General features: G+C 39.2%; 2 protein-coding genes across 3 annotated transcripts; both read right to left on the bottom strand.

Moving 5' to 3' along the window:
• Positions 1–983: 983 nt before the first annotated feature.
• On the bottom strand, positions 984–8,176 carry LOC104952186 (alanine aminotransferase 2-like; the record flags this gene model as incomplete). The annotated part of the gene is made up of 8 exons (XM_010778955.1): positions 8,049–8,176; positions 4,270–4,359; positions 4,011–4,119; positions 3,762–3,898; positions 1,940–2,183; positions 1,787–1,866; positions 1,559–1,695; positions 984–1,155 (listed from the first exon to the last, which is right to left on the bottom strand). Coding segments are annotated over exons 1-8 (1,062 nt in total), but the record flags the coding sequence as incomplete, so codon positions are not given.
• Positions 8,177–9,710: 1,534 nt separating this feature from the next.
• LOC104952184 (alanine aminotransferase 2-like) lies at positions 9,711–16,351 on the bottom strand. 2 transcript variants are annotated; one of them, XM_010778953.1, is made up of 11 exons: positions 16,125–16,351; positions 15,625–15,714; positions 14,367–14,475; positions 14,145–14,278; positions 12,976–13,219; positions 12,259–12,338; positions 11,559–11,695; positions 11,045–11,219; positions 10,762–10,917; positions 10,117–10,229; positions 9,711–10,037 (listed from the first exon to the last, which is right to left on the bottom strand). In XM_010778953.1, the coding sequence occupies exons 1-11, from the start codon at positions 16,230–16,232 to the stop codon at positions 9,902–9,904; spliced, it is 1,482 nt and encodes a 493-aa protein (XP_010777255.1). In that variant the 5' UTR covers positions 16,233–16,351; the 3' UTR covers positions 9,711–9,901. The 2 variants fall into 2 exon arrangements, with proteins under 2 accessions (XP_010777255.1, XP_010777256.1); XM_010778954.1 differs by having other exon boundaries at positions 10,762–10,899.
• Positions 16,352–18,870: the final 2,519 nt, after the last annotated feature.

Genomic DNA, 18,870 nt, shown 5'->3' with positions numbered 1-18,870 from the left:
TTTTGAAAAAAAAAATGAAAAAGATCAGTGAAATTAGTTTTTTCCCGTTATATGGATATAAAATATTCATATTTTATTAAATATTAAGGTTCCTTAGACGTTGTTTCCTGCAAATGACGCGGTTTCGGCCCCGGAACCGGGTCCGTGGGGCCTAAGAGGTTTTAACCATGGTGAGCATATATTATTATAAAAACTCAATCAATCGTGGCATTCCATTTTTTTGTAAACCGTGTTTAATTTTTAGATCAGATGTTTATGAGCTGCTTCGTTTCTGCAACAGTCACTATAAATATACTATCACATGCACACGTCTGCCGTTTTTTCAAGATAAGACACTGGCGTATGATCTTAAGCCAAAATATAAAATAAGATTATGATGTAACCTTGAAGTTTTAACATCTGTATGACAATGTGAAATTTCTATATCTGTGCATTTTACTAATGCATTTTAGCACAGAACTCTGTGTACACAGCGTGTTACATGACGGACACAAACAGCGTTGCACATGGTCAGGTAGGCAGATGGTTAGTCGTAAGAGATGCTGACTAACTTTTGGTTGGCCACTCCCACTCCCTACTTGTTGGTTTGGAACAGCACTCAGTGTAGCTGACTCTCCACGCAACCATCAAACGGAGTGGAAGTGAGTAGAGGGAGGGTGTAGGGGTTGGTTTGGTATTGGGCCAAAACTAGCCCCATACTGCAGTTTCTCGCAGCTCTACAGCAAAGCGCATTTTTGCGTCTTTCAGCTCATTGTTTTGTATTTTCAACTAAATTGTGACCATATTGTTTTTGCCTTCATCCGCCCTGTTTTTAGATAAGTTACACGTTAAACTACCTGAAATGACCTGACTAAAACAGTTTTTGGAAATATCCTGCTGACTGAGCAGTGTTCCTCCTTGGCTAACAATAGAGTTATTAATGTGGTGCATTTATATAACTATATAAGAATATTTGAGAAAACATGGGTTTGTTTTTCCAATACCTGTGAATATGTTTTATAGGAAGGATCTCCGGGGGTGGGTGGATTGACCATGACCTCCAGAGCGAGCTGTGGTAAAACTGGAGGGCTGGAAGGGGCCTGCGCATCTCTTAAATATTTCATCACAGCTGGGTCCAGGTTAACTGCCTCCATATACGCTCCCCTTAGACCACACCTACGTAAACACAGTGTGTTGGGAAACATTTCTATCACACATGAAGAAATATATATTTTAAGAAGCATGGAGAATTTCACCCTTGGCGTGCCTCATGTGAGGAGGCTCTGGCTGCCTCAATGTCACAATAAGATGAGAACCTTATCTGGATGTCTTGAATCTAAATGTAGATTTGATATGATTATTACTTGATGTGTAAGGAGGGAAGTGTGGCCCTCTGTTTCATTGCATAAAGGAGTTGCTCTTAAGCAAAGCAAAGATAATTATGTGTAGATGAACAGAAGGACTAAGGGGGACATTATGGTTAGGGTTTGGGTTATCATGCAGATACTGTATAGAAATCTGAAAAATGCAAGAATAAACCGGAAAATGAGAATAACATGTCCTCTATAAAGACACTCACTCTCCCATGCAGGCGCTGGATAATGAGTGGAAGGAGACCAGCTCCACTTTCTTTGAGTACTCTTTGCCCATCTCAAACAGGACTCTCTTATAGGAAAGAGACTCTTTCCCTTGTCCATACACACTGTCCTGGTACATCTAAGGTTTTAGGAAGACAAGAAAAAAGGGAGCTTGTTTGAAATCGGGAACAACTTTTAATAATCAGTGTCCCTGTTAAGCTTGTAATCACCTCATCAGCCAACAGGACGAGGCCCTTGGTTGCAGCAAAACGAATAACTTCCTCTATTGATTTCCTGTCTTGCACATGACCTAGAAGTACATTTAATATTGAGCAACAATGATTGCAGTTCGGAGATCAGTCAATGTATCTGCTCGCATTTACCTGTGGGGTTTCCTGGATTGCTGATGTAAATTGCTCTGGGAGAACAGTGTCCCCTAGTGGTTCTCAGAGCCCGGTGCAGTTCGTCCAGATCTACAGCCCAGCCTCGGTCCTCCAACAGCTGGTAAGGCACCAAAGTCAATCCAGTCATGTTCAGCAGTGTGGGCAGTGTGTGTGGGCAGGGCATCGGGGTCAACACACCTGTGCGAGTCTCCCCTTCCCCATTGGCCATCAGGTGCAGAACCATCTGAACACATTCATTAAGAATACAATAAAGATAATGCAACAGCACTACACAGCATAAAACGTTTTGGCATGATTCTTTAACGTGTGTATTCTTAATGCGGTAATTGCTGTTGGAAAAGTCTTGGCGATGTTTACCAGAGCAGGTTTGTTCAGACAAGCCAAGACAAGACAACATACATTTCTAAATAGCTGAGTGTTAGAATCTCACACAGTGTTCTGTGTGGCCGTGCATGAGCACAATGTGTTTTTTGTTCACTGGTATTTCATTTATGAGGTTTGGTTCAGTCTTTTGCTCACAAAGTTTAGAGGATTGTATTGGCCCACTGCGAGGTAGATTAGGAGGCTTCCCCAGCTTTTGTTCAGCTGGAAGGTGGCCAATATAAACACTGGGGTTGTCATATGCTTTAACTATAAAGTCAACTGAGACAAATGTATCATTTGTGATATTGGGCTACATCGATACAATTTGATTGATTGATTGATTGATTGATTGAGCTCGGATGGCCTATCCCTTTTTTAGTTTTCTTTCAATTTTGAGAACAGTTACTCAGGTTAAAGGCCCTGACATACCCGATTTCGGTAGTCAGAGGCCGTCCTACTCAGGTTGGTGTGTCCCGCACCGTTGTTGCTTTACGGCACATTTTCACACCTCCCGCGGCTGATTCAACATGTTGAATCGGCCAAAGAAATCACTCTGATTGGCTGTTGCCTCTTTTGAATGACGAATATACACTACCGCTGCCTGCTGGTAAGGACAGTTATTGCCACTCGTCGACTGAAGTCTTTGCGGTGTGTTCGTAGGCGGGCGGCGTAGCCGACGCAGGCGACGTAGCGGACGTAAAAGTCGTCCCTTCGGTACGCGTTCTTTGGTCTCAGGTTGGTGTGTAGCGGCCTTAAAAGCTAAAGCACTTTTTTTTCTCCAAATGAACTGTCTTTTGCGTCCTTTACACACTTTTGGTTTCCAGTGTCTCTAGTTGAAGTCACCTTTTTTGTTTAGAGAGGATTGTCCTTTAAAGAGGACATGTTATTCTCATTTTCCGGTTTATTCTTGCATTTTTCAGATTTCTATATCTGTATGATAACCCAAACCCTAACCATAATGTCCCCCTTAGTCCACCTATGGATTGCCATGAAATAAAGTTCAAACATTCATGTAACCCACAGACTCAATTCCTTTGACTACTCCACTACGATTAGTTTTGTAGGTGAAAAGTCTCAACAATGTCCTATTGAGTTGTAATACATTTGGTGACACTCTTTACAAAGAGTGCCGACAGCCGGTCAGAATAGTCCTTGCACCAATGGTTTGTTTTATAACTAAATTCCTGCAAAACAAACAATATTCCCATCAACCTTCTGGATTTGTGTTTGGTGCTTATTAGCCAATGTTAGCCTTTGTACACACATAACTAAGAATATCAACATAGTAAACATCAACATGTCAGCATTGCCATTGTTAGGATGCTGACTTTCAAAGCTAATTAATGGACGTTTATTTGTAATGCAGAATTAAGATGTCTGTTTCATCTCCAAAAAATGCCACTACTTATCATACTCCAAAGATACTTTATCATCCTACCAACAATGTCTTCGTAGAACCAGAGGAGATGACGATGTCTTCTGGGTTTGAACTCACTCCACCGTCTCGCCTCATGATAAACTCAGTAACACTTTTACAGACATATGGTATGCCATAGGCTGTTGCACAGTATGAGCCTGCAATCAAAACATCTTATAGATCAGCCATTAGAGGAGAGTTGCCAGTTAAAGGAATTCTAAGAAACATGTTGTTGCCTGGACGAATTAATGAGTAGTATTTCCTTCTCACCCACGCTCCTTCCACTGCAGATCCCCAGAAGCGTATTTGCCCTCTGCCTGGCATCCAGGGGAAGGCTTTTTTCATCCAGGAGCTTGGGGTAGACACACGCTGCCAAGACCTGAGAACACAAACAGATGGAGACAGGCTCTGTTAGTAGCTGTCAGACTGGTCACAGATAGAGAGGTACTACACGCACACACACACACACACACACGCACGCACGCACGCACGCACACACACACACACACAGATCAAATTTTAAACAAACCTGCCGTACAAACGAGACAGGCTTCATCCCTGCCCTGTGGGGATCTCCTGTGCTGACATCTATCACCTGCTGGAAGGGTTTCTCGGCTCCCTGAGAAAAGAAATGTGTGATATAACTGCAGGGAGGTTGTAAAACAATATTTTATGTCACCTTACACCTGCACTATAACAGTAATGCTCTTGCAATAGACTAACCAAGTTTATCTTTAATTTTCTACATGTCATCCACTGGAGGGAATTTGTACCCAGGACATGTTAGCTTAAGCCTGAGTGTTTTAGTATTATAATAATATAAAGTAAATGATTAAACCATGAAGTCATTGAGTGCATGCAGTTTTTTTTCTTTTTAAACATTTTGTATTGTAATTAATAACTCAAATGAATGCATGTGATGAAGAGTGATGGGAAATAATAAGTCTTTGTAAAATACTGAAAGAAAAGTCCCTAAAGAAGAAAACATTGTGTCATAGCCTAACACAAAAGCAGGATTGACCGGTGTAGCTGTTTAGAGCAAGCTAAATAGATCATATTGCACTTCTGTTACTTACTTTTAGAGAACCATTTAAAACTATGATGCACTGTTACAAACTAAATGAACCAACTATAGGCCCATACAAAAATGACTTAACCACCAGCATCTATTTATAACAGTAAAAATACTGTAGACATGTTAATGCATCAGATAGGACAATTTAATAATACAATGTAATAATATAACACTGGAAGCAGGAACATGCAAAGAGAAAACACAAGGGGGATGAACACCTGCCTTTTTGCCTTCCTTGTATGTGTTCTTTTTTTAATTTAAATTTTTTTACAAATCAATACATTTCATTGTTGCCCTAACCCGAGTCCAAAAGGGTGAACCACACTGAAGTGCCTTAGCCAATCGTCATACAGAGTTGTAAAAAGCCTTGTCTGCATCCTGAAGAGTCTGCTATCTTTTGATACTGGCCCAATATAATCATAAACTCTACTTGTGTATTATTTTATTATCACAGTTCCTTTCCTAACAGTATAATGTGGAGCCATATTCTGTTCACAGTCTTGAGTGAATAAAAAATATTCTGTCAGGAGAATGGTGCTATTGGTCACAGGTGCGAGCCCTGAAGCCTTGGTGAAAGAATGCATGAATACAACATTTCACGCAAACACAAATACACATGCACTCTGCAATCCTGACTGAGGCACTGATGATATAGTTTAAATATTTAGCCGCTTAAAATATGCTAACTAGCTTTGTTTAGTGGTGATACCTCTGCTAGCAATGTGTGAATCAGCTTTAAGGGAGGAAAGAGAAGAGAAAGGAGGGAACAAAAAATAAACACAAAGGACTCGGAGACAAGGGAAATAGATATACTTCTAAGATTTAGTTGGAGCATTTGTTCAGTATTTTTTGGAGGGATGAAGACTGTTTTAAACTTAGTACTAAGAAACTAGAAAAAGACATGATGTAATTTGCTACTATAGGTAAGGAATTAAGAAATGTTGACTGTAAAAAGTCTAAAAGTAGTGATTCCAGGCCTAAATATATTTTAAAAGCTTTTTAAAAATCAACGGCTTGCCCTTTTAAGAATTCTTGCCCCTGCACCTCTAACATCCTCTCCAGCGCAGGTTTCATGCTTCATAAAGGTACTGCGGTCAAGCCAGCCGTCTTTCACTTTTGCGTGGTCAAACCAGCCGCCCCTGTATTTTGAGTGCGCGATTAGTTACAGGTTTACGGTAATGCAATAAAACAACTCTGGGAAGCTGGATTTCAAAGTAAAGGATGGCATGTGGTCCATTTCTATTATTTGCGATCGAGGAACAGGGTAATTTATGAGAATAATTGTAGGACTTATTGCTTCATAAACTTGTTGCACAAATACTATGAACTACTTTTACTGTGTACTTTTTGAGAATGGCAAAATTCCCTCCAGAGAACAAGAAGGAGCATTTTTGTCTAACTTTGACGTGGGATAAAAAACATTTCTTCCATAAGTAGTTTATGAAACTGCCATGTTTGTACTTAATACTTCTTAGACTACTTGCAAACATAATATGAACTACTTTTACTGTGTACTTTTTCAGTAATTTGAGTTTCAAAGTCCTCTCCAGAGAACAAAAATGAGCATTTTTGTCAACTTTAATGTGGTCTAAAAACATTCTTCCATAAGTAGTTTATGAAACTGCCATGTTTGTACTTAGTACTTCTTAGACTACTTGTAAACATAATATGAACTACTTTTACTGTGTACTTTTTCAGTAATTTGAGTTTCAAAGTCCCCTACAGACAACAAGAAGGAGCATTTTCGTCTAACTTTGACGTGGGATAAAAAACATTTCTTCCATAAGTAGTTTATGAAACTGCAAGAACTTAGTTTTTTAGACCAAATCAAAGTTAGACGAAAATGCTCCTTCTTGTTGTCTGGAGGGGACTTTGAAACTCAAATTACTGAAAAAGTACACAGTAAAAGTAGTTCATATTATTTGTGGAAGTAGTCTAAGAAGTACTAAATACAAACATGGCAGACTCATAAACTACTTATGGAAGAAATTATTTTTAGACCACATCAAAGTTGACAAAAATGCTCATTCTTGTTCTCTGGAGGGGACTTTGAAACTCAAATTACTCAAAAAGTACACAGTAAAAGTAGTTCATATTATTTTTGCAAGTAGTCTAAGAAGTACTAAGTACAAACATGGCAGTTTCATAAACTACTTATGGAAGAAATGTTTTTTATCCCACGTCAAAGTTAGACGAAAATGCTCCTTCTTGTTGTCTGGAGGGGACTTTGAAACTCAAATTACTGAAAAAGTACACAGTAAAAGTAGTTCATATTATTTTTGCAAGTAGTCTAAGAAGTACTAAGTACAAACATGGCAGTTTCATAAACTACTTATGGAAGAAATGTTTTTTATCCCACGTCAAAGTTAGACAAAAATGCTCCTTCTTGTTCTCTGGAGGGAATTTTGCCATTCTCAAAAAGTACAGAGTAAAAGTAGTTCATAGTATTTGTGCAACAAGTTTATGAAGCAATAAGTCCTACAATTATTCTCATAAATTACCCTGTTCCTCAATCGCAAATAATATAAATGAACCACATGCCATCCTTTACTTTGAAATCCAGCTTCCCAGAGTTGTTTTATTGCATTACCGTAAACCTGTAACTAATCGCGCACTCAAAACACAGGGGCGGCTGGTTTGACCACGCAAAAGTGAAAGACGGCTGGCTTGACCGCAGTATAAAGGTTGGTAAGTAAAGATAAAGAACTGTACGGATCAATACTCCATAAACCAAATTGATATCAATATCTTCAAAACATGGCAGTATGACAAATAGGAGACTAGTAATGTGTGGTTTTGGTGGTTCGTTTTTGCATCTTTTTGCAGAATGTCTTTCTGACGTTGCACTTTGACGGTCCCTTCCACCCGTCTCACCTCGGGCTGCAGAGACAAATGTTGAGCTCGGAAGACGGCGCGTGTTGGCTTGTCTGACAATTACTGTAGGTGACGTCGTAGCTCGTTGTCAACCTTGTTATAGACACGATTTTTATGAGTAATGTATCCGTCGAAAGATTGATGTTGCTGTTAAAACACGAGTTTTATTTTCACTAGTATTGGAGCCTTTTACCTTATCGTTAACTTAGACAAAATATCTGAATACGTCTTCATATGATTTCCCCAGTAATTTCTCAAAGGTTCAAATAAAAAAGCTTTCGAATGTGCGGTTACATTGTTCTCTAGCTGTCTTTCGGCTCATGTCTTTGAAGTGAGTCACAGCGTCTCGCGGGACTCACCTGTGCTGACTCCTCGGTGCCGCGTGCAGCCTGCAGCCGGCTGGGGGCTCTGGTCCCCCGCAGAGTGAGGTCTCCTTCCTGCAGGGAACTCATCTCTGTCTGACGGATCACCTGTCACTGAGAATTATAACGTCGAGACGTTGATAAACCTGTTAAGCGAGTGGGAGGGCACCGACTATCAGACAAACTACCTCGAGCGGAGGCAAACTAATATTTGACTGCAGAAGTTATAGTGACAAAACCATAGGCTGCATATGGACAAAACCCATGAATGAAAATAATGGAAATAATGCGAGATAGTCATTGGTGGACAGTAACTATGTAGGCTACACTTTCCTTTTAGTTAAGGTCGAGGTAGGCTTCTGTATCCTACTTCAAATTACAAAATCATTTTGTTATTAAATTATTGTTGTAGTGTAGCCAACAGGGTAATTTGGGTGTTTATTTTCACCCAGATGATTTTACCCAAACGGGAGAATATTGTTAATTACTTTTGGTGGAGCTATACAACTTATTATATTTGAGTTATTTATTATATATTTTCCACAACAAAACAAAGTGTGGATGCTCTCCAAATGCCATTCTAGTTTATTGAGGATTATTATAGGTAAATATTAACTTCCTTGATCCCTTTGCTGAAATACAAAAACTAGCTGACAGAAAATATAGTATAAACAGTACAAATAAAAAGCTTTTCTTTTACCAACTGCAACAATAAAATGATGAACAAATTAATTTAATAACAATTATTATCCAATAATATGTCTGAAATTGGTCAGAGTATATGTGGATTTTAGTAACACTCTAGAGAAAATGCAGCTCAAATAATTTAGTTTTGTATTGCGAGCTCTGACAGTGAATATCTTGATGTTTGCAGGAACACATTACCTCAAACAAATACATTAAGCGGAAATGTCAAAAATGTGGGCGTTTCGACTGCTCCCTTTCTGAGAGGGTGGATAAACTTGTGACATCTGTTATTGTCATCCAAAAGAAGTTGTAATTACCAGCAATATATTCCGCAGGCACCTTCCACAAAACACCAAAAAGTGTTTGATGGAATGGTTTGACTGCGGAATCCCACAGAATATCCTTTGATATGTAGCCCATCTATGCCTGGTTTTTTGCTATGGTTAATGGTCTACACTCCCTAAGTTTGGCCATTTCGCCAGTGACAGGATCTGCTCTATCTGATCTGATCAAATCTCACAGTTGTAGAAAAACAAAATGAAAACGTCAGGACTTTGTTGTCAAATATGTCTGTAGTTTTTTATGTGTGTTGGTTAGAATGTTCTCGTGTTTTCCCACTGATTCCTTAGACTTGGGAGAACTTTCACTGAAGTCCAAAGGCTTGGAAATCACTGTTCTCTGTGTGGTATGAATACAGTTCTGTAAGATTCAACAGCCAAAATATACAGCTTAGTTTTTCCTGAACAGAAATATCTATACAACTTGATAATGCCTTTCAGGATTGAGGTTATACAAGCATTATTACACAAAAAGACAAGGCAAACCAAACATATGAAGAAAGAGTTTTGACTGTTTTATGAATTGTTTCAGGAAAGTTATATGGGTAAAAACAAAAATGACGACATTATTTGTCATACAATGTTTGGTAAAGCATTAGAATCTGTTAGTAAAACTGAAATATGTTTTTATTTTTTTATATTTTATTTACATTTTGCATGTTTTATATCTTCATAAGAAAAAAATGTGTCAAAGAGAGAGTCTTTGTTCGTTGGGGGAAATTGTTACACAAACGGTGTTGCAAAGAAACCAAATATGATCAGATCTGCAGATGGCTTGATCCTTTTTCAGGACATGTATTCTCTTACAGAGGGCTTCATGTTGGGTCACAATGTGTCCCCTATGTCTCTGCCCTTCACACCTCTGTCAGGGTAAGGACACATGTCCATGAGGCGAAGGTGAAAGGAAGCGAGGCGAGCCAGGACCTCCTCCAGGGTGTCAGCAGGAACAAGGATACATAGCCTGAGAGAGAGAAAGAAAAGCACGATCGTCATTTTTTGAGAAAATGCAACATACCTAACTAATGTGACATGTCTCTCACCTCAGATAGTGTTTTCCAGTTGTTTCCCCGTTCTGACATCCTGCGCCTAAAAACACACCTTCCTCTTTAAGTAACATCTGACAGTACAGAACGCATGCCTCCACCTCCAATTCCTGAAAGCAGATGGGTAGATGTTTTTATTTCTAGCAGAATGACTCTATAGGTATCGTGTGTGGGAGAGAAACTCCCTCTGGAAGGAACTTTTACAGTCGGATTTTGTACAAAAGTAAATAACTGTGCAAATATGTTTCAAGTTGAATTTAAACAATGAAAAATACATGGAGGAAATGACAGGCTTCATAAAAGCGACTTTTATACACAAAAAATACAGTTGACAGTAATACAAATTATACACATATACAATTGTTTACATTATTTATAATAACTGAAATCTATGCTTGTTTTTTTTTATCTTGTCTCGTTTTGTCTATGTCCCTCTTTTTCTATTCCTACCTACATATTGTAGTATTCTATGTCACTACCTCTGCTTTGGGAACTGCCCTTTGTCCTGATAATAACAAATGAAAAGTAAAATCAAATTGCCTCATCATGCATGGTGATATCCTCTAACCATCAAATGTCATGACATTGCACTACTACACTGTGTTACATGAATAAGAAGGTTCTGGTAATATATTTTCCCACCTTGGCCTTCTCTATAATCTCAGATGGTAAATGCAGACGGGGGTAAAGGTAGATTCCCCCCTTCGCTTGCTGACTGCTCATCCCTGGTAGATCATTTAGGAATTCATGAGCCTGCTGAGCATTCTGGGACAAAGTGGCCTGAATGAGGAGAATCTCCTTCAAAAAAGAAGAAGAGTAATTAGAATCACAATACATAAGAAGGACCTACAGTATACATATACATCTGCCATATGGGAAAATGATAATACTGTGTCAGCACAAAGAGGCTCTGCAGCCGTGTCACCTGTGTGTATGTGTCATTGGAAGGGTCTCCAGGTCTCGGTGGGTTGACCATGAGATCCAGAGCAAGCTGTCCTGTAACTGGACTGCTGATATCAGTACACAGCATAGTATCAACAAAATGTGTCACTTCAGGGTCCATGTTGACCAGCTCCATGTATCCTGCCCTCAGACCACACCTGGGAAATGGATGCAGAAGTTATTAGCGTACTTGTTTCCTGTTTGGACATTTGTGCTCCTGATGAATTTAGCGGTTTACACTCTCTCTTTGCTTTAAATGTTAAACTCTCTCCTCGGCAGGTTTTGTCAGTTTTGCTACGATGGACTTTTCACTGGGACCATGTAGAACAGAATACTTTCTAGGAGTACCCCATGGATTTCTGTAGGGATCATTGGGATCCTTAGCATGTACTGAATGTGAATTGTTGTTTGATACTTTTAGCAAACACAATATCAAAATCAAATTAAAATAACATATCCAAGCTCACAAAATTGCAAGTATAAGAGACAGAACTCACTCTCCCATGCAGGCGCTGGATAGAGAGTGGAGGGAGACCATCTGCACTGTCCCTGAGTACTCTTTGCCCATCTCAAACAGGACTCTTTTAAAGGAAATAAACTCTTTCCCTTGTCCATACACACTGTCCTGGTACACCTAGTGCACAGAGGGAAAGGAAGAGATCGATTATCCACAATTATCCTCATTTCATGTTTCTCTGTCTACACAGGCAGCAGGCATTTGGCCTTTGGGCTGGGACACCATGGTGTATGAAGAGACTGTTCACTTAAACTGATTTCCTCAGGCTCGCTCTCCTCCTTACTTGTGAATATAAACAAAGGAAGGTTGTAAATATTCTCTTTTTCATTCATTAATAGACTGAATGTGTGCTATGTGTCAGAGAGCAATTCTTATGACATGGCTTTGTGGAGCTTGCTTCTCTGCAAGAACCTTAACTGGTTATGTCTTGCTGATGGAAACTCTGATAACCGACTTTCTGAGGGGGAAAAGCGCAGTTTAGGAAAGAATATCTCAGAGTTGCTTTGGGCAGAGACGATAGAATTTGACTGTAACTTCTAATACATTTTTAGTGTTGAACATCAGTTTCAAACTCTTTGTACAGCTTGTGTTCGGGTCCTTTGTTCCAAGAGTTTAATCACAATAATGAAAGAAGCAGAAGACTGCCAGGTATTCTATTGAACCCTAAAGATGCGGTTCACCTCATCGACCAGCAGTAAGAGCCTCTCCGCTGCTGCAAAGCGAATCACTTCCTCTATTGATTCCCAGTCCTGCACATGACCTAGGAGGACAAACAGCAGCATGCACAAAGTGATGACAGCAAGGACATTTAAACTGGTGGCATCGATGTATTTACTGTATGCAGTGGTGGAGAAAGTATTCAAATCCCTTACTTCAGTAAAAAATACCAATACATTCATGTCAAGAAACTACATAACAAGTTAAAGTACTGCATTTAAACCTCACTTCACTAAAAGTCCAGAAGTATTTTCAGAAAATGTATTTAAAGTATCAAACGTAAATATAAAAACATTTTTATTTTATATTACCTCAGAATGTGATATAATATTAGACATATGACATTATTATTTGCATCAAGTAGCAGTTTCCTGTTTTAGACAAACAACATTTGTTTCTTTTTTGGTAATACATTCAATAACTTTAACCAAAATGTCACTGTTCAATCTTCAGAGATGCAAAACATTTTAAAAAGTTTATCACATGTCTTTGACGCAAAATCCTAATCTGAAAAGTAACAAAAGCCAAACAATAAAAGTCATGGAGAAAATTACGTTATTTCCCTTTTCAATGAAGTGGGGTAGAAGTACTGTATATATTTTTATTTTAAAAAATTAAAATTGCACTCAAGGACAGTGCATTGGTAAATGTTACTTTCCACCACTGACTGCAATAGTTACCTGTGGGGGTTCCTGGGTTGCTGATGTAGATGGCTCTGGGATTGCAGCCCCCCCGACCACATTTCAGAGCATGGTGCAGCTCGCTCAGATCTACAGCCCAGCCTCGGTCCTCCATCAGCTGGTACGGCACCAAGGCCACCCCGGCATCATCCAGCAGTGTGGGCAGGGTGTGAGGGCAGGGCCTGGGGGTCAACACGCCAGTCTGAGTGTCCCCCTCCCCACTGGCTAGCAGCTTCAAAATCACCTAAACACAGCAGATCAGTATGCATAACTCATTGAATGTTGATCAGAGATATGCTACACTGTTCCATGATTTTCTATTCTATTCTAAGCATTGAAGAATAATTGTAGTTATTTACAACCTGCCTTTTTTTTCGGGTTATTTTATCAGTTTCAGGTTATTTGATCAGTTATAACAATAGATGAGATGTAGGAATTTAGTGTTTGTGATCGCCATGAAGTTTAAGTCAGGCTAAAAGCTATAGGAATGATGGACAGATGCTCAACTCTTCCAAATCGGGTCCTTTGGCTCCAGACCAACTTTTTTCATCACTGTCTTTATACTGTCATCAAAAACTATTTCAACCATCCTGAGTCACTTCATGTCATGAAAGTAAGGCAACCTATGCAATAAATGGTTGAAAAACGCTTCTTTCAGGGAGGGCAAAGTGCCATGGTTAACGTTAACAGTTCAACTGAGGACAGATGTTTTTCAAAGTCTCTCCCGCAGGTCAACACTTTTTCTTATCTTCCCTTTCTAAAATCTGTTCATCTTGTTTTTGTCATTGTGATATCTTGACAAACCTTAGCCTTTCTAGCACAAGAGCACTAAAAATGATGTAGCTGGAATACATTTGAACTATAACTTCAAGAAACTATGGCTGAGCATGCACTATTTTTATTGTTGATCTTTTTGAATGATTTTGTATGGCTTATATTTGACTACATTTCATTGTTAAGGAACCTGTGTCCCAAGTTTTTCATTCATTACACAACTACACTGTAGATGTGTTTATGATACGACATTAAACCTTTGATCTTTGAATCTTTTAAATCTTGAATCTAAAATAACCCTTTAACGTCATATAGTTAGATTTAACTGTGATATAGTTTCAGAGAGTAGCTGGACGATGAAACATGATAATATTGTAATGACAGCTTATTCATACCATGAGGCCCCTTTGAGAACCAGCAGAAATGAATACATCTTTGGCGTGTGAATGCACTCCGACGTCACGTCTCATGATGAACTCAGCGATGCTTTGCCTGACGTGAGGAATGCCAGAGGAGTCTGTATAGGAACCTGTGGGTGGATCAATCAAGCTATATCTTAACATAGCAGCTGGCTGCGATTTCATAGTCAAAGAGATAGTTTGTTTTCTAGTCCTTACCAACACTTCCTCCATCGCAGACCTCCAGGAGCCGCTGAGCCCTCAGCCTGACATCCAAAGGTAGAGTTTTGTTTCCCAGCAGCTCAGGGTGCAGGCAAACGGCCAAAACCTGAGGAAAAGGGCCGTATTTAGAGCAATAAGTGAGAGAATATTTACATGACCGTGTCAAAGGAACACACCCTAATATCCCAGTCAAGTACATGCTTACACAAAGTCCAACACAACAGAATATACAGAGAGTGATCAAGGAACAACAAAATGTGTTTGATCAGAAGAATTTAGAAAAATATCTAATATAAAACACGCAATGTTTCATTACAGTGACTAAAATAAAGACATGTACGGATGAAGAAGAATAGGGCAGATGCCATTTGCACCCAGGTGCCCAAATAAAACAATGAGATATGCACCAGCACCCATGGTGCCATGGTCAGTTTGGCCATTTACACCCGGATGAATATAGCATGGAAAAAAAACATGCACCCATGTGTATATAGACAATAATGGGATTTACACCAAGGCACACATTAGGAACATTCCTTTCTTTACGATAAATGAATTCCCTTATGGAGCTGCTTCAACTTGAAATGCCCCTATCGTGGATCAATAAAGGAACATTTGTCTTCATCACTGTAGGTATTTACACCAGGGTGTATCTGTCTTTACTGTTTCTGTGACTCCCTGGTAAGGTAAGCTGAACATCAGAGACAAATACCACCTAGGCCATATTGTAAACGTGGACAAACAGGTCTAATTAAATCATTTTGTTGATTTTCTCTAATAAAAAATATGTATAGCCCTACTGTTATACTCCTACTGGTTATAGTACAATACTTTTATCTTTTCACCTTTACAGGAACTTAACCGGGAACTGCTGAGACTGGGATGGATTAAAAATGGTGGGATTTCAAACACCTATTGGTGTAATTTGCCCTATTATTAGGGCCATAGCATCCTGAACGTGCCCAATCACGTCTAACATTTGGAAGCTAAGCAGGGTTGGGCTGCTTCAGTACGTAGATGGGAAACCTGGACTCTGGTTGGTTGGTTGGTTGAACGTCATGAAGTTAAAATAACCAAATAGGTACCATTTGACTTTTCTTACCCGGGTGCAAATGGATACTTATGTAAAACGTAACAAATAAACTTGTTAAATTAAGAACTAAATAAGATATTTTTACGAAGTCTGACAGCATCCAATCATGGACAACTGTTTTAAAAGTGTGTGAGGACAGACATCTCAAAAGACAAAACTAACCTGACGGACAAATGAGATGGGTTTCATGCCGGCTTTGTGGGGATCACCTGAGCTGATGTCAATCACCTCTTTGAAGGGTTTCTGCACCCCCTACAGGGGAACACATTCACAGGAAAAGGATCAGGTCTAGTCTGGATTGTAGAACCAAATAAACCACCATAACTATTCAAATATCCTTGAATTATAAATATATTAAAACTCCTGCATTAACTTAAGGATAGAGAATTCATTTTTGACAAAATCCTTCTTTTTTAATGCACTGGTCATCATAAATACACAAAAGCTAACATAAAATAACACCTGATTTGCGAAATTCAAACATTAAATATGATGGAAATAAGTTACCAACGTTTCATTGTGTTATCTAATTGTTTTTACCGTATTCATCTGAGGTGTCTCCCCTTAAACATTAACATATACAGCTATATTTCTCCAGTATACACAGATTAAGTGTGTGAGCTGAATAAATAAAGATAAATATATAGATTAGCGGTACTTACCTGTGCGATCTCTTGTGTGACGTGTGCAGCAAGACTCTGAAGCCCACTGTGTGCTGACTCTCTGATTCCCTTCACTGTGGGGTTTAAATGTTGCAGGGAACTCATCATTGTTTTTGCTCAAACAGTTTTATTTAGGATCCAAACTGTTCACTTACAACTGCTTATAATGGCTCTTGTTGCAGCAAAATGTGTCACCCCGCTACAAAACTCTTAGTGCGTGCACAAGAGAGGGGTGAATGGCTGACCAGGTTCTCTCTGTCAATCAGTTCACCCGTTTGATGGGTAATCCATCTTGCTAATATTCTGCGACAATCCAATACATAAACTTTATATCTAACATGGACTTTCTTAACAGAAAAAACTAATCTTCCAGAAACAGAATGAAGGTGGCAAAGGCTCCTCCAATAAAGCTTTTTCTAGCTTTCAAAAAAAGCTTTGATCATCAATAACTAAATAATACATTTCAAATTATGTAAATTAAAGTGATATTGTAAAAAATAAGCTAGACGATAGACTAGATTAATATTTTTGAAACCCAAGGAAGGAAGTTGGGCAGGGGCCATTGGTTCAAAAGCATTTTACGTTTCTTAATTTTTTTTTTTAAATCACATTCACTGTATGATGGCTGCTCATTTGCTTCAAAGCCACATAATGCAGTACTTCAAATCAAACCTGAGTTGGGAGTTATGGTTTTGGAGTTAATGGAGCGCAAGCACAGTTTGTTCCTTGTGACTTAGATAATCATCATCCAGTATCAAAACACTCAGGGCCTGCTCACTTATTTAACTGTGCGCCCTTTGATTCAGATTCAAGGCTTTTATTGCCATAGCGACATTGTAGTTATGACAATGAAATTATTAGGTCACATGCTCCTCTAACAGTGCAACACAATAAAACAGATAAAAAAGATATGTGATGCCAACCATGGATGTTATTATATTGAAGGGGCCCTATTTTTTCCTGTTATATCGGTTTTTGTGCATGTACATGGTCTTCAAAAGTTCATGCCAGAGGGATATTCTCTCACACACACTTCCCCCCCTCCACAGCCTGAAACACCTCCATTGATTGGACTCCTTTCTTTACTTCCGTAACATAGTGACATCATTATGTAACACGCGCCCTTCTATTGGCTAGCGCTCACACACATTGTACCGGATAGGCTAAGGGACAGGACGTTTCCAACACATCTCTCAGCGGAACATGACCAAACAGAACAGAGCCGGCCAGCTAACCAATCAGAGCTGGTTTCAGACAGAGGGTGAAAAGAGGCAGTATGAGAAAAATAAATACCTTTTTGAACATTAAAGCATGGAGACATGTCAAAGTAGAGGCACACAATACAAATATAAACCTGAAAATGAGAATAATAGGGCCCCTTTAACACTGCTTTTATAATTCAACTAAACATTTTACGACATATATGACTTTTTATGGTATACTATAAATTGACCATTGATGTCACAATGGCTCTTAAACTAAAGAACAAACCGGTGGTGCTCAAAGTTGAAGGACACTGTTACATTACATGACATTGCATGACGCTGTTTATCCAAAGCGACTTACAATAAGTGCATCCGACCAAGAAGATACAAACTTGAAGAAAACAGAATCATATACAGTAAGTACATCAGGTTTCAGAGAGCCAAACCATTTCAAGTGCTACTCAACTGGCTTTAAGCCAGTCCTTTATTAGTATATAAGTGCTTTGTTAGTAATTCTATCTCTCGAAGTGGAGTTGAAAGAGATGAGTTTTTAGTCAGCGCCGGAAGTTGTGTAAGCTTTCTGCTGTCCTGATGTCAATGGGGAGCTCATTCCACCATTTTGGAGCCAGGATAGCAAACCTACGTGTTTTTGCTGATGGGAACTTGGGTCCCCCTCGCAGTGCGGGTGCAGCGAGCTGTTTGGCTGATGCAGAGCGGAGTGCACGTGCTGGGGTGTACAGTTTAACTGTGTGACGACATACTATGACTTTTTATGGTATACTATAAATTGACCATTGATGTCACAATGGCTCTTAAACTAAAGAACAAACCGATTAGCATTTGGTGCTCAAAGTTGAAGGACACTGTGTGATCCCTGAAAGAGTTGCAACGTTTTTGGCCATAACTCAAGAAGGCCGGTGCTCTTATTGAATATGGTGGAAACTGATTTATTTGGGGTATTGTTGCTTGAAAAATAACTAACCAATTGTTGCGGCCCTAGTCTTGACTTTTGGATTTTCAGCTACATGTTAAGTGTCCATTTGCTTTTAGTATGCCAACCTGCTAAGTTACTAACTAACTCACTTCGGTGATGATTGCAGTAAACGTTGCCACGGCTAAACAACAGAATGTGAGATTTGCTATTGTGAGAATCTTTACATTTCTCTTATATATTTTTTGTTTCGTAGTTGGGACGTATTTTTTTTCAGTCAAAATAATTGGAGCAGAGGCGGAGGTATTCTGATTTCTAAGACCCTTTCAGAGATAAAATGTGAAAGATTGCTGCTCATCTGTCTGGTCGAGTTATGGCTTTCAATTCTCTCCTCACTGTACTTTTCTGCTTACTTGTCAAGATCATTTGCTGCTGCTAGTTTTGCGCCTCATGTCTTAAAGGACAGTGCAGCGCCAAGTACAGTGTTGTGTCTCATGAAATAAGGATGGACTGTACCTTTAAAAGAGAAGTGTGGTGTGGTCAGAGTGGTGGCTTGACTGACGAAGTCGCGGCACAGAGAATGAATAAAAGTTGACAGTTTATAGCAAAT

The sequence above is a fragment of the Notothenia coriiceps genome, unplaced genomic scaffold (genome assembly GCF_000735185.1).
Source record: "Notothenia coriiceps isolate Sejong01 unplaced genomic scaffold, NC01 NC01_scaffold00019703, whole genome shotgun sequence".
Classification (NCBI taxonomy): domain Eukaryota; kingdom Metazoa; phylum Chordata; class Actinopteri; order Perciformes; family Nototheniidae; genus Notothenia; species Notothenia coriiceps.
The sequence above is the reverse complement of the archived record's forward strand: the minus strand, read 5'-3'. Positions and strand labels throughout refer to the sequence as shown.